We start from the raw sequence: 16,219 nt of genomic DNA, 5'->3' as shown, positions 1-16,219 counted from the left end.
AAGTGGATCATCAACAGATACCAATTATCCAAATTAATTCCTAATTTGCATAATTAATGCAAAACACCATATCTCATCTAAATTGGAAAATTATAGGACTGTCAATATGATACTTAGTATGCAGGTAGCTTAGACAGAGATATACATAATAAAGTGCAAATTATGCTAATTGTGACTTAATTTGCATAGCTAATGAGGAAAATCTATATTTGCAGTGTTTTCCATTATCAGACTCAAATACATGTAACATAGGTAGTTTACGGAAAGTAGAGCATCAACAGACATCAATTATGCAAATAAATTCCTAATTTGCATAATTAATGCAAAGACACCATAATTCATCTAATTGGAAAATTATAGGACTGTCAATATTGCAACATGTGTAAGTTAGATAAAGGTGTTTATGGCCAAGCATATATTATGAAAATGTGTAAATCATTTGCATGAATAGAATTGTTCATGGAGATATGAGGTCGTGGAACTCTTGTTGTCCATTGAAATAAACTCAAAATCAACTCAGATTCAAACTTGTCTTGTCTTTTTTATTAGACAGACAACAAATTATTACATTGTATCTTATGGATAGTAGTGCAACGTCCACTGCACACTTACAGGTAGACCACTTGCTGCAGTGCCTTATCATGTAACAAGTGGCAAGTGGGAATTGAGAACTTCAAAAAGTCATTTTAAGAACATAATCTTTTTCTGAAAACAAACAACAATACATAGTGAGTCACTGAGTGACACTAGTCTAGTACATTTACAGGGACCACATTTGTCAGAGTAGTCACTGTAGAAGCTGTGGATGGGGCTGACTCGGGTCGGGGCGCTCTACCTCCGTGTGAGGTTTTTGCCTTTTTCGCTGGCCGCGCGCCCGGCCCTCCTTCCTCCGGCGCCCCCCTCATCCGCGATATCCGTGCGATCTTGAGACCAATATTGAGGCTGTACATAATCTGCGTGTACCTGAAGTTGTCGAAGTTGCTACTGGGGACGCTCCCGTGGACGCTGGGGCGCCGCCCGCGGAAAAAAAAACTAGTGAATTTTCCTCTGTGCCATGAGGCATGGCCCAATGTCACAAGTCAACAAACTTTTTTCTCCAATATTCCACTAGTGATTTCGCGGGAAATTTGACGAAGTTTGCCGAAACTCACGAGGTTGCTGGAACTACAACGTAATCCCGAGCTTTGCCGGTTAACCATATTTAGCATTGTCAGCTGATCTCCCGAGTATCAACGAGCTTACGATTCTTCACGAAGATTGTCCGGAAAGCGTGACTCGGGATGATTCGTGCTTGGGAGTTTTACCGAACATATTCCGGAAATACCCGAATATTAAACAGTTCCAATTTGCCATATTTGGTGGATGCCGCGAGGCTGTGGTTGGTTGAATGTTGAATGAATACAGATCAGAGGCGATGGGCGTAGTCACGAATCATCGCGTCTCTGGAAGCTGCGCGCGCTGCAGAGATCAGAGGCGATGGGCGCAGTCACGAATCATCGCGTCTCTGAAACCCACGCGGCACTGATCAAAATATTCGGGGGGCTTTTGGGGGAGCGGAGAGCCGGCTCGCGCGCCTGAAAACCGCAGGGAGATCGGAGAGCCTGCTCGCAGGCCTGACAACCGCGGGGAGATCGGACATTCTGATGTTGATTCGTTGATTATTTTCCAATTGTCCCAAAAGTGGCCCAAAGAGATTTTTCATTTGTCCCGGCCTAAATTTTAGTGGCCCCGGGACATCGGGACATACTTAACTTCGAGCCCTGACTAAACTGGATTAAATCTGTGATCATCTTTATAACACTCATTTAAAGGTGAAACTGATTTTGAGACAGTTGTTGATTTCCTGTTTCTTTCCCCATGTAATGTAGAAGGTGAAAGACTTGAACATCAGATGTTCAGTGATCGGCCTGGCAGCCGAGGTTCAAGTTTGCAAGAAGCTGTGCAGTACGACAAACGGTAAGATACATACCTTGATACATGCAGGCACTCTATCAAGACTTAACACTACTTCTAAGGTTAAAGAATTGTTACTGTTGTTGTATAACTTAAATGTATTGCATAACTTTTTTCCCTGAAGCTTTTGATATCCAGAAAAGAGTTAGCCCATTTAAAGCTTGTTGTGTTTCATTTGATTTCAAGGAACCTATGGCATTATTTTAGAAGATACACACTTTAAGGACTTGTTATTGGAACACTGCACCCCACCCCCTGCTACCGTAAGTGTTATCTGATTTTTAAGGACATATTGGCACTTTTATGATGAATGACTAAATTTGACTACTAAGTAATATTCCTAACATCATATCATTTCTTGCTCTATTCTAAAAATGTTTAATGAATATGGCGGTTTATGATACAATATCATATCTATCATGCATTGTCTATTCTAGTCAGCATCATAGCATTGTGCATGTTCATAGAATAGTTTGATTTAGTTTATTTTCTGTTTCAATTATAATGTTGTTGTATATGTTTCACAGTATTATTTTTTGTCTTTTGTAGGTTAACACTGATTCCTCTCTGATAAAAATGGGTGAGTCTTCACTGTAAACTAGCTAATATTTCCACTGTCAACTCAAGAGTATCAAAAGATGCAAGTCTCTTTGACCTGTGGCATTAATCCAGTTTTTAAAATTCAGGGCCCTAATATTGCTTGGGTTTCCTTTAAACACTTAAAAGTGTTTAAAGGAAACCCAAGCAATATTAGGGCCCTAATATTGCTTGGGTTTCCTTTAAACACTTTTAAGTGTTTAAAGGAAACCCAAGCAATATTAGGGCCCTGAATTTTGAAAGTCTATTTATTTAGTCATTTCTATACATGATTAGTTCAAACAACACTATCACAATGTATAGCGATGTCCATGCAAAAATGTGCTGTCGTGATGTGAGAACTCACTGAAAATTATCACCAGGGTTTTTATAGGCTCGTGAAACTAAGGGGATCATTGTACGGCACATTTTTGCATGGTTTTAACATGCTCAAAGTATGAAGTTATTACGCAAATGTGCTAAATGGTGTTAATAAATGTCACTACCATAAAGATTTCAGCATTATTTTATTTTCATTATTTGGGGCACTAATAATATTGTTTTGGTTGCCTTTAAAAGGCTAGATGATCATTTTATAGTATTCTTAACTGTAAATACCTTAGTTGTACAGTTGTCAAATCACTTGAAGTAGATTATAGAGTTGATGAACTAATCAGTAAATATACAGAAACATTTGTGAATTTTTAATTTCCAGGTTTCCCTCAGCATAAAATAAGTCAAGACCATGACAGTGTCAAACCTTCCATGTGTATGTGGTGAGTATTAAAAGGAAATTGTTGTTTTTTATCTCTTTGTTTTCTCATTGTCATAACCTTCAATCTGCTAAGATAGACGTTTGGCACAAAATGCGTATTGGTTATGGCAGCGTTCGAAATACCCGTCTGCAATCTGCAAAATGCATAAAGATTTTCAAGATTGCAGAAGAAAAATTAGACAATCTGCAATTTTGCAGAAGAAGAAAAAATCAGACTCGGGATTCAATGGCTCTCAATTCAGGAGATTATAATTTATATAGACTTACTAGTAAGCAAACTAGCGGCGCTGTAGATATAAACTGAACCCACACCGCGCCGCCGCGCAAGATGGCGGCGTTTCGGTGCGTTCCGACTGCCTGGTGCCACTTGAGGTCAGTTTTTTCGGGGGGTTTCGACCCTTTCCGTGATAACTTCAGAGACGAATCATGTGAGAAAATGTCAAATTCGTGCATTTCCGTCAACCCTCGCTAATCTCCACGATCTCGAGGTCGGCAAAAGTCGGGAAAACAATTCCCGGATGTTTCTTAGTATGTCGCAAGCATGCGATTTCTTCAGAGCCTGAACTCGGAGCATGGGCGCGATGACAGAAGGAACGAAACGGTGGCTGCTACATTAGTCCGTGGTCCTTCAAGCCCAGATGGCAGCGATGAAGTTGAGAACTACTCGGATAGATCTAGAGCACCGCCTTGCGTGGAGAAGGCGGGACATTTCCTCCTGTGCCGAGACAGTGGGGAGGGGGGCGCCCACGTGAAAAACAATAACATCCCCGGGCCGTCTTGATCTGAGGGCCGATTGTTCGACCTCGGAGTCCGATGTTTAAAACCAATAGCAATTTTTCAAATTTATAAAAACTAAAATTACGCAGAGGGCAAGGTTTGCGTGAGGTTTCTTTATTTTGAATTTTTCATTATTTTCTCGATTTTTTTCAAATCTTGTAATTTTTTCCGTGGGCCGTGGCTGTGATTTTTGTTACCACGGGTCGTGCGATCTAACATTACGCATCAGAGCACGTATTCCTTGCAGGGATATAATGTTCTTTTCCCCCTTTTCAGGCAGGTTGTTGAATTTTTCAAAATTTTAATACACATACTTGAATTATAAACAAATATTTGATTTGATTAATATTGAATAGATAAGCTTTTGCTGTTGCAATTTTCGCTATTCATTTGAATATTTTTCACACACATGTATGTTATTCCTGTTTCAAATTTTGCTAGTAAAGATTAAAGATAGAGCGAGAATAAAGAACAGCAATGTTGCAAAGCTAGATATGATGTAAATATAAGTATATATAGGCATTATCAAGTTGAGAAGGTGTCTTGTGTATTTGCAGAAAATATTTTCAAATTGCAGAAAAAAATTTTGACATTCTGCAATATTGCAGAACACTGAAAAAAAGTATTTCTACCACTGTTATGGGGTTAGGCAGCAAAAAGAACGTTAAGAATGCTTGCTGTCTTCTCAACGGTACAAATTTTCTCATTTGGAGAATAGATTTCAAGAAAACAACAATGTGTTTTACATTAATATGTGTTCTATGAATGGTTGCCTTAAAACGGGTTCCTTGTGCCAAACTTTGATGTTGTTGTTGTTGAACTTCTGTAAACTTCACAAGCATCCATAGCTGTAAACAGTGCCTCCTTCCTGTTTTTCCCTGCGCTGCAGCCACCAGGATACAGAGGCTCAGTCCTTCACTCCATCAGGATACTTCTGTCCACAGGTAAGAAATAGTACAAGAATAGCTCATCTGAAGTACTTCTTGAAAATGAAAAGAAGTCAACGTTACTGTACACGTGTGTGTTTCCCATGGCCGGACCAATAAGAACTGTAATAGAACTGCCAAGAAAGTTATAACTCATTTCTGGCCCCATACAATACCTTCCAGTTTGTTCATGGCGTGTCAACAAGTATCATTTTTTTCTCCAGTGATAATGAATTGTTTGATGCTTTTTTCTGCAGTGCCATGCAAAGTACTGTGAGCTGCCTGTGGAATGTAAAATATGTGGTGAGTAATCAAATACATTGTATTACTTTCTACTTATCATTGTTCTTTACCCTTTAGTCAACAACTTTATCTCACTTCACTCAGGTGTAAATGAGTACCTAGCTCATCTAGGGTTAGGGACATCCCTCAGATAGGACGTTAAATGGAGGTCCCGTGTTTGGGGAGAGCCACACCCCGCGCACGTAAAAGAACCCACCATACCTTTTGAAAAAGAGTAGGGGCATGCCCCAGTGTGCGATGGTCCAAACCTTACAGTCTGGTCTGGGTTGACATCTTGAATGTCAACCTGTTATGTCAATCCTTCCACAAATGTGGTAAATCTGAATAAATAAAAAATAAATAGAAAATCTCTCTACTCCAAGGGACAACTGATCATTTTCACTGTGTGACAACAAGTTAAATATAGTAATAACTGTCAAAGGCACTGTTTACTCTCAAAAAACAAGTCTGAGAGAATGAAATTTATAGAACAAAGTCTCGATGTTGCCGTAATTGTTTTCCTTTAGGGTTGACACTAGTATCAGCACCACACCTTGCACGATCCTACCATCACTTCTTCCCGCTGGAAAACTTCCGAGAAGTTCCGTTAGAAGAACTTGACACAGAACTTTCCAGGTACGTTGTACTCTCTCTAGTTAGGTCACTCTGTTACAGACTTCTGTTTTGTATCAACTAAGACAAAGTCCTACAGTTTGTTGTCTGTTTTCTGTATACCTGACAGAAATGATGTGTAACCGAGAATACTGGAGAAACTTTGTAGACGCTTCAACTCGTTAGAGTATGATTATGTATATATGTATCTACATCTACATTCATTAACCCCCAAATAGCCCCTTCAGGGGCAAAGTAGGGGGGGGGGGGAGTTGAGGTCCCGGGCTAAGGCGGGCAGGCCTCCAGCCTGGCACGGAGCGACTCAACGGTGGGAGCCGTCTCAACCGTGCCAGGCAGGGTATTCCACTGTGGGATAGTGCGGGGAAAGATTGAGTGTTTGTATGTATCGGTTCTTGCGTGAATGGTGTAAAACTTAAGGTTGTGGCTCCCCCGGGTGCACCCCTGAGCTGGTTTCAGCAAACTGTGTCTATATTAATATGTATGTTATGTATATTTCTATATGCATCTCTTGAAGTAAAAATGTACTAGATAGATAAAAATGTTGATGATATTTCTACCTTTTTGCTTTCACCAGATTTTGTACTGGGTGTCAGGGACAGCTGAATGGACCTGTGGTAAGTTTTGTCATATTTCCTCAAAAATGTACATCAACATTTTCAAATTCTAAGGCAATCAAGAAATTATATGATATTGTGTACTTGCATTTATTTTATTGTATTGAATATCATATGATAACTCTTATGGAATTAGATTGCAGCAAAAACGATGTTGATGTTTAATTTTAGTTCTCTGGAAACCTACTACATGTAACTGCATGTGTGTTTGTCCACATTTTCTTACAAATAATTGAATATGTATGTCAATGTGTATCTATGTGTGTGTGTGCAATGTAACAGTTACTCGGGCACATGGATAAAAGTTGGAAATGGTCAGACGTTTCAGACAGCATCCACCGTCTTTTGGCATTGACTGACTGGTTGCTTAAGTAACTGTTACCTTGGGTATCTTTTCACCTGCATGTCTAACATTCATCAACATTTATTTTATATCTGTCTAGGTATACTGTTGTACCAGATGTTCACAGCCCTTCTGTATCGACTGTGATCTCTTCATCCACGAGACACTCCACTCCTGTCCTGGCTGTATCAACAGGAGAATAGGGCCCAACTCGTCATAGGTTTGTTTATCCTTACTGTGATTCATTTATCAAGAAACAGTGCCCATCTATTAGGATGCTAGAGCATACTGTAAATGCGTTTAAGCTTGTGGTGGGGAGAAAATGGAGTGTTTGCGGTGGTTTTTAGTATGTGGTTGGAACAAGGTGGTTGGCAGATAATCTCCAAGCAGATCTAATGGTGGCAAGGCAGTATCAAAAGGGCCAACCAGTACCCACCCTCCTTTATCAGTGCTGAAACCCGCTCGGGAAATGTTCGGCAAACCCTGCCGGTCTCAGCCCTGATCTTTTGAACGGAGATTTTGGCTTCTGGGGACATCACTGACAGTTGCTCATAAATAATTAACGAGCTAGCCTTATTTGGCATAAACAGTCGTTAGTTGCTCATGAATAATTAAGTAGCGATGTAAGACGTAAGCTGATTGGCTGATAGCTTAACAGCGTCCTTTGCGGCTTTGCTCAAAATGAGCTTTAGCAAACCCTCTGATTGGCTGAAAGCTGTTTGGTGGTGACGTCGCCAGAAGCGTGTTCAGGGGCTCGGAAGGGCAGGGCCGCTACGGGAGGTAACGAACATATCGGGTCTGCTGGGAGGATACCAGTACCAAAATCCACTCTTGCCTCCGATAGATCTGCTTTGAGATTAGTAAGCAGACAGAAGGCAGAACTAGCATTTTCACGGTCCGACATGGCTTTAAGTTCACGGTGAAGAGCTTACGACGAAAACCATAAAACCACTGCAATCTTAACTGCATTTACACTTACACTGTACTAGATACAACAATTTTGTATTTACCGTATTTTCTCGATTTAAGTACGCACTTAGCAGAGATTAGAATCCGGTACGTGTACACTGTTGTTATACTCCCTAAGTATAATCTATTTAGCCTTGAATAGTGCCACGCTTGACAAAAGTTGAAATGTGATATGTGTAACATATTCAGCAGAGAGTAGGGGACATACATGTTGATTACTATACCACAACTGTAACATGTTTAGCACAAATATGGTGCAACCCCTCAGACCAGACTGTTTTGGTATTTGATGCAATCTATTCAGCTGATGTTACATGTATATTCATTTTTAGATTACCACATTAAAAATAATTTTCTAGCAGTGAATGAAGCTATAGCTAGGTTATTGTCATAGATTACTTTCCATATTTGTTACTTACATGTACCACAAAGAGAATACAACCCATCTCAAAAAAGCAGGGTACAGTATTGTAAATGGTCAACTTGACGTGTGTCTGCAGTACTGCTTTCAAGTGCTAGGTGTCACAGCTGAAGTACATGTAGCAATCAAACTGCTGCAAAGAAGTTCAGAACTTCTGAGGAAAATTGCTGAAGTGTCAATGTTTTCAGTGGTATTTCATCATTGCAAACAGCTTCCAAAACAACAAATAGAATCTAAAAGTTATGCAAACACTTTCTGGTTGTTACAATATCTCACACATATTTTGTTAGTACTAATCTGGTAAACATCTTAGGCCCTGGCTTCTGGTATTTCATTTAAGTGGTACATGTATGTAGTCAATAACACTGCCATAATTACTATTCATTCCTATAAAATGACATAAACATATGTTGTACATATTCCATTTTCCATATAACACAAACAGATCAAGATTCTGAAAATGCCCTCACAAGAATCCAATGTTAAGCAGTTTGATGTCTTCTTAGGTGGAAATCATGTAACCTGTAAACAGCTGTAGGTGTATCTGAATTGTTACCGAATTGTTAGTCTCCAAGCAGGCCCAATGGATTGCAAAGACCGTATCCAACTGGAAGAAGGAGCTTGTATAGCAATCCAACTTGGGTTGCAAAACGTACTTCTTCTGCCAGTTTGATACGGTCTTCGCATCTTATAGATCTGCTTGGAGATTACCAAATTGTATCAACAGACCTATTTTCTGGGTAAAAGTACTAAAACAGTCTACTTAATGCATAGCTGTATGGCTGCCATGTTCAAAGCTACAAAATAATTGCTCCTCTCTCCACTTATTTTCAAAGATTCAGCTTCTGACATTACTTGTTATTGTACATGTAACTTGAAATTTAGTCCTCAGATTTTCACATCAATAAACTCCACTAACAGTTTCCTAACTCTGTGTCAGTGTTGTACTGTATACCCACACATGTGTTGGATGTATTTGTGACTGTACGGCTGGGTGGATAATTCCCTCGCCCCTCTTCACCTTGTGGGAGGTAAAACCTCTGATATCCGAGCGGGGATGATGCGAAACCCACATTCCTCCCGACCTGGTAACTTTCCTTTAAATCATGAAAACATATTTACCTGAAATTTCACATGCTAAAAACATCATCTTTACCATCTTTCTGTACAGTCTCTAAACTAAAAAAAAATGGTATTTTCTGGATGTGTTAGTAAAGGCAACCAAAACAATATAAGGGTCCAAAAAATGGAAATAAAAAAAATGCTGACATCTTTATGGTAGTGACATTTACTAACACTGTTTAGCACATTTACGTAATAACTTCACTCTTTGACCATCCTAAAACCACGCAAAAACGAGCTGTACGATGATCCAATTAATTTCGCGAGCCTACAAAAACGATTTTTAGAGCGCTCTCACATCAAAACAACATCATATTTTTGCATCATGGACGTTGCTATACATTGTGATAGTGTTGTTTGAACTAATCATGTATAAAAATGACTAAATAAATTGACTTTCAAAACCGATTTTCGGGCCCTAATATCAGGTTTCCTTTAAATTATGAAAACATAGTTACCTGAAATTTCACATTCTTACAACCTCATCTTTACCATGATCTTTCTGTAGAGTCTGTAAACTAAAATAGCGGTGGTATTTTCTGGGTGTGTTTGCATTGTTAAGGCTGGTTAGCCATGTGAACATGTGCTAGTTTGGTCATGGCGTAGACACGAAGAACAATATGTTCAGGACCAGGCTGTAATAGCTGTTCCATACTCCTGACCTTGACTGGAGCTGGGTCAAGAGGTTCCAGAGGTAGTGGTGGGGTGAGCTATAAGGTCTCATGCCTGAATTAGTCTGCGTGTAGAGTCCCAAAGAATCCGGCCTAAAAAAATAACGGCATAGAAAGCGTGTGTTTAGGTGGATCATAAATTGCCTTTTATCGGCCCCACCTGATATAAAAAGAATTTGAGATGAAAGCTTGTTTATTACTGTCAGGATTAGGTAGGAAAGTTTCGTCGCCCAAGCGATAGGTCGGACGTGTACGCATTTTGGCATGAGTGCTGCGGTCAGCCGCTGGCGGCACAACATTGGCCCAGGCGGTTAGTAGTTTCTTGCAGTTTAAATTGCGATAAATATTGTTTTCTAGGTTAGATTTGGGTGAATCTTTTTTTATTGCTTGATGAACACTGTGCTTCCAACAGAAAGCAAAACATCTCCAGACCAGTTGTTCATTTTCTAGATTTGCAGTCATAAAGTTGCGTATTATAACATGGATTCCATTGGGATGGCCTAATTGCCGTGTGAGACCTTAAGTCTAAACTGTGCCCCATTTAGAAAGAGTTGATCTGAAGGCTAATTTAAAATCGAAGAACATTTTTGTTACATGGTTCAAATGTATCCTTAGCATACTCAAAAATTTGGAAATGTGGAAGTTTAAGAAGTTACATGTCCATGTGTGATGGGTTATTAAAAAATCTGAATTCAGTACCAGAAGTCACCATATGACTCTACAAATACTGACTGGCGGAATTTTTCCAAGAAAGATGCTTTCTTCACATTTGCTGGGAAAAGGCCTAAATTACATATTTCGTCACATTTCTTTGAATACAGGTATGGATTACAATAACTGTACTCAGTCTTGTCTTAAGTGATTTTCAATGATTTATTGCCAATTATGCCATTATTAGTCAAAGATAAATCTATCCTTCATTGTAAACATTTCTGTCCAGTCTAGCAACCCCCAAATACTTCGGTAATCCTCTTTTTAGATTGAGCCTACAAATTTCTACTTCAGAGGTCATCTCTGTAGGTCAGTAAGGTCAGAGAGGTCGTTGACCCAGCTAGGTCCAGTTTCATGTTGATGGGAAAGAGAATTAAGGTCTGAAAGTGATCCCAAATGTTCAAAGAAACCTAGCATTTTTACACAGAAACTTAAGATGGGACACAGATAAAGCACAACCTCTAGGACACCTGACTCCAAAGGTATTAGATATCATATGCTTGCGCTTTAGATATTTATTTTGATGTACCGTGAAATATATCAGTTAAAGCACAACCTCTAGGACATAGGATATTTGGAGTTTCTTTTATCACAACCAGGAATCTCACCTGCTGACGTTTCGGTGTCTGTCAGACACCTTCTTCAGAGCTTCTGACTGGAGTACTGCTTCTCGCCGCTACAAGTAGCCGATGTAGGTGGCGCTTTTGCGGTGAGAACGCAATCCCAAAAGTGGCTGAGCTTGTATCCCCTCTCGTCTCGGTTTATCACTGGTGTTGACTTCCTGTGAAACCTCTTGGACACTTGACTCCAAACGTATTCTTTAAATATCATATGATCACCGCTTTGGATAATACATCTATTTTGAAATAAATCAGTTAAAGCACAACCTCTAGGACACTTGACTCAAAACATATTAAATATCATATACTCACCGCTTTAGATATTTATTTTGATGTACCATGAAATATATCAGTTAAAGCACAACCTCTAGGACACTTGACTCCAAACATATTAAATATGATATGCTGACTACTTTAGATAATACACGTACATTTATTTTGATGTAGAGTACCATGAAATATATCACTCAAAGCACAACCTCTAGGACACTTGACTCCAAAGGTATTAGATATCATATACTCACACTTTAGATATTTATTTTGATGTACCATGAAATAAATCAGTTAAAGCACAACCTCTAGGACACTTGACTCCAAACATATTAAATATGATATGCTGACTACTTTAGATAATCAATATTTCTTTTGAAAACCATGAAATGTAAGGTATCTTGTATTACCATGTTGACTAGAATTTTCATTTCATCAGTTTATCTCTTCTGCCCTATAGGTCAAGAAAAACATCCTTGATTAGATTAAATGCCTGTCCAATGTAAAGGCTTGTTTTTTTCTCCAGTGTGTTTTCGGCCCACCCGACTATGCCAGGAATTCCCCAGCTGTCCGTATTGTTATGTCTTAGCCACAAACAGCATTTTTGGGGTCACTAACTCCCAACAAAAGGTCAAAGGTCGGGAGGTGGAGTTTGAGTGATTTTCCCAATTTCTCGCATGACTGGTCAGAATTATGGTATCAATAAAGCGGGTAATGGGATCAGTGGGTGAATGGGTTGGAATAAGTGCACATGTGCAGACAGGACGACCCCTGTTTATATCACTCTTTGTAAGGGAAATGTGGCAGTACTGAGTACGCTTATATAGTACTCGCCTCCTTCCGGACGTAGGTATGTCTGGCGTTAAGCATTTTGGAGGAGCGCTGTCTTAATCTTGCTATTTTCAACGAAGGACAGGTTTTCTGACTAGGAGCTTGGAAATGATCTCTTCCAGCATAAGAATGAACAGTGGGCCACCAACTGACCAGTCTAACTGGTGCAGACCTCTTAGCCTAGCAGTTAGTGCGTTGGGTTCATGAGCTGGTAGCCTGGGTTCGGTGCGAGGTGATTTTACTACTTGCCTCATGCTTTTCAGACATTCAGTGTGCCTGACGCTTGGTTTCTGGATCCCACTGACTTGGGATTTTCAACATGTGACAGGCATGAGAGAACCTCGCCTATTTTGAAAATCGCAAATTATCTCTCTCCAAACAGTAAACTTTGGTTGCACCGCGAAGGTCTGCGAAGGAGGCTATACAATAGTAGGCATGGTCAAGATTAGGGACATACTAGGAGAGGGGGTGAAAGACCAAATATTTAATCTTTGTGCATTACAGTCTACATGTTTGTAGCAGAAAGTTAAATGATGTGAAAATTAAGTTACATATAAGTTGTAACAGTGGGGTCCCATCGCTACCAACTGACCAGTGTAACTGGTCCGGACCTTTTAGCCTAGTGGTTAGTGTGTTGGGTCATAAGCTGGTCTCCCGGGTTTGGCACAGGTTTGAAACCCGGGAGTCAGGAGACTGTACTACTTTCGTCGTGTTTCAGTGATTCCCACACAAGGGGCGAGTAGTACAGTCTCCTGGCTCCTGGGATTCGAACCCGGGCCGCCAGTCCATGAACCCAACGCACTAACCACATCAGGACCTTTTAGACTGGTCAGTTGGTGGCACTTGAACCCCACTGTAACAAAGTGCTTCAAAACGTTAGGAGCACAGTCAGTAAACCAGTGTGCCTTGTTGTTGAAGGCTTTGTTTAATGTTGTAGATTTTGTATATAGCGATCATGCCAGTTATAATGCTAACATGTAACGTAATGGTCCAAAACATGGGTTAGCTTTGTCCATCCACAGCAGATGCGGTACAGTGATCATCACTCCCAGGCTCATAACCTTGGTAAAGAATGGTAAAGCCAAAGAGGCCAGAAAGGCTATCTGGTGTCTAGCCTCTTTCACAAGGAGAAACTTCATAAACACACATTTCTGGCATTCTTCTGTTTTACAAGGGCTAAATGTCAAGTAGGCTTATGTGTCAGTACTGGTGTTAAAGGTACACAACTAATCCTAAGTGAGCTGTATCGTTGACATCCCATGGTTTGTTTCTTTTTCTCTCCGCCAGGAATGGTTTAATTATAGTACTTCACAGGTGGTTTTGAACTTTGTGTACTACTTATAACTTTTTTCAACACAAAAATAACAACTAAAGACCAGGTTTGAGCATCTTTGAAATAAAAGGCAAAACTAGAAATCAAGAAAGTGATAAAGGACATTTATACTTTGTCCTTAGGCCACACCAATTTAATTTCTTGGTTAACAGAATTTTTAAAAAGATGCTAGATTGGAAAATCAACATGAAAACAGAATTTCAGAGGAAAGTTTTTACTTTGGTGCACAGAGTTTCAGGGAGTGAACAGGGTCAGGTGCAAGTTTTCACCCCAGCCTTCTGTTTTAATGATGTCCTTGTGCTAAATTTTTTTTTAAATCCGTTAACCAAGAAATTAAATTGGTGTGGCCTTAATGACACACAGAGAAACACAAAGATGGAGAAAGATGTCTTCAGTAACATAGAGAGTTAAAGTATAACAATGTACTGCTAACACCAGGCATGTATTCAAGATCATGCACATTTTAAAGAGTCCATTTTTTTCCTTTTTTGGATTCATACTTGTAATTCCATTTGTCCTAGTGTAGCCCAGAAATAGAAATCTCTTGTGTCCCATTAATTTAGCTTCAAGGGCATCTCTTCGACCTTGACCTTTCTTGCACCAAAATTCCATAATCTACCGCTGGAATGTCCCTGGTGATGACTTCTTTAGATCATCCAGCTCTGAAGCCAGACACTCCGGATTAGAGATTTTATCTCGGCATCTTAGCTTTACCTCTGTTGATTGCTAATCTCCCAAATCTCTTCTTACAAAGTATTAGAATTAGATCTCAGATCAAAGTCATATATTCACCTCTAAGGAATAAATTATCACACAAAAAATGCTCGAAGGAATAAGTTATCTAAAAAAAATGCTTTAACGATGTCCGTGCTCTTCAAAAGAAATTTTGTCTTGACAAGACATGCAAAATTATCTGTTTACATCAATACATCCAGGTCCCATAGTTGCCCATGGAATGGCTTTATCTCTGTCAGGCCATGTTGATTTGATTATATGGATGACATCCTCTGGGAACCCCAAAAACTGATGCGAGCGTGTGAATAAAAAAAATTTGGCAAAAAAAAAAAGTTGCCTTAATTATAAAATCTACGTGGTCGGGAAGTTTCAACAAATGATTAACACACAGAGTATGGTAGGTATAATAGCGAATAATATATTCTTCATTTTCACTTTCTTCACATCATCTTCTTTGACTTTGGAACTGATTTTGGCATTCTACGACAGTACAATGTAGTATTGTTTTCCAATGTTTTTCTAATTTACGGCATATACTGTAAATGCAATTAAGTTTGCATGGTTTTAATTTTGCACTAAGGCAAAAACGGAGTGAGTGTTCGCGGTGGTTTTAAGTTTGCAGCAGCGCTATAGTCACATACTGCTACTGTAACAGTATTGGACAAAAATGTTTGCGGTGGTTTTAAGTTCGCGGTGAAACTGTTGCCGTGAAAACCGCAAACATAAAGCGGTTTAACCACTGCGAACATTGCTGTATTTGATCATTTTGCAGCTACTTTGTGCGATATACAATATACGTAGTCGTTTTTTTTTTTTTTCATTTAAGGAAATTGATGCGCGCACGGATGTCATCCATATAATCAAATCAACATGGCCTAAGGACATTGGAGGTTTAATCCAAGGGATGCTGTGTTCTTCCTGATGGGTCTTCAGGTTACAAACAAAGGGTGTTCAGACATAGTCTGGATTCCAGCTATGTTGATGTCTCCATTCCATCTCTACTAGATCCCTCTGTGGACTGAAAGAATAGTAAATAGTAGAAATTGGCCAAAATACGGTGGGATATTTTACCAGAGGAGTCGGCTGTCCAAAGGAGAGAACAGTGGTATGTGTCAGGGGCATTCTCTCCAAGCAGAGGAGTGGTTTCTGCTGTTTTTTAATGTGTTTTAGGCGTTTTTGTCAGGCTTTCTACTTTGCCTTTTTTTGTCTCTTCAAAACCCCAAAACGCCTAAAAACAAGTCAAAAAACAGGGCAACCCCTAAAAAATTAGCCTCCTTTGCAGACGTCCTTAATACCATCCTGAGAAAAGGCTAAACGTTTGCTCTGTTTCTTATCAGTTTGACTTATTAGATTGACAGAATTTGTCTGGATAATCTGCAGAATTTCTTCTCAGAAAGTGTCTTTTGTCTTATTTCCAACTTGCTGATTCAACTTTTACCCACATCTTCATCCGTCCAAGAATCCTTTAAGGTACATCCCTTACCCATGGGAATATAAAAGAACAGGTGAGAATTTTTCTAGATGTTTGAAGATGAAGAGTCAAGGATTCACAAACCCTATGTTAATGTCTGTGGCTTAGTTTATAGAGACTCAGGCATGTCAAACATGTGGAGTTTGGACTTTAGGACAACCCAGAAATTTTGTTAGCACATTCCTG

General features: G+C 39.5%; 1 protein-coding gene across 1 annotated transcript in view; it reads left to right on the top strand.

Moving 5' to 3' along the window:
* The window catches only part of LOC136443529 (general transcription factor IIH subunit 2-like), a 42,719-nt gene that overhangs the window by 7,698 nt on the left and 18,802 nt on the right, over positions 1-16,219 (top strand). Inside the window, exons 8-16 of the mRNA XM_066440811.1 lie at positions 1,869-1,956; positions 2,140-2,216; positions 2,503-2,533; positions 3,245-3,305; positions 4,971-5,025; positions 5,265-5,310; positions 5,817-5,925; positions 6,497-6,536; positions 6,980-7,099. Of these exons, the coding sequence (XP_066296908.1) occupies positions 1,869-1,956; positions 2,140-2,216; positions 2,503-2,533; positions 3,245-3,305; positions 4,971-5,025; positions 5,265-5,310; positions 5,817-5,925; positions 6,497-6,536; positions 6,980-7,099 (627 nt within the window). The remainder of the gene's footprint in view (positions 1-1,868; positions 1,957-2,139; positions 2,217-2,502; positions 2,534-3,244; positions 3,306-4,970; positions 5,026-5,264; positions 5,311-5,816; positions 5,926-6,496; positions 6,537-6,979; positions 7,100-16,219) is intronic.

The sequence above is a fragment of the Branchiostoma lanceolatum genome, chromosome 10 (assembly GCF_035083965.1).
Source record: "Branchiostoma lanceolatum isolate klBraLanc5 chromosome 10, klBraLanc5.hap2, whole genome shotgun sequence".
NCBI lineage: Eukaryota > Metazoa > Chordata > Leptocardii > Amphioxiformes > Branchiostomatidae > Branchiostoma > Branchiostoma lanceolatum.
The sequence above is the reverse complement of the archived record's forward strand: the minus strand, read 5'-3'. Positions and strand labels throughout refer to the sequence as shown.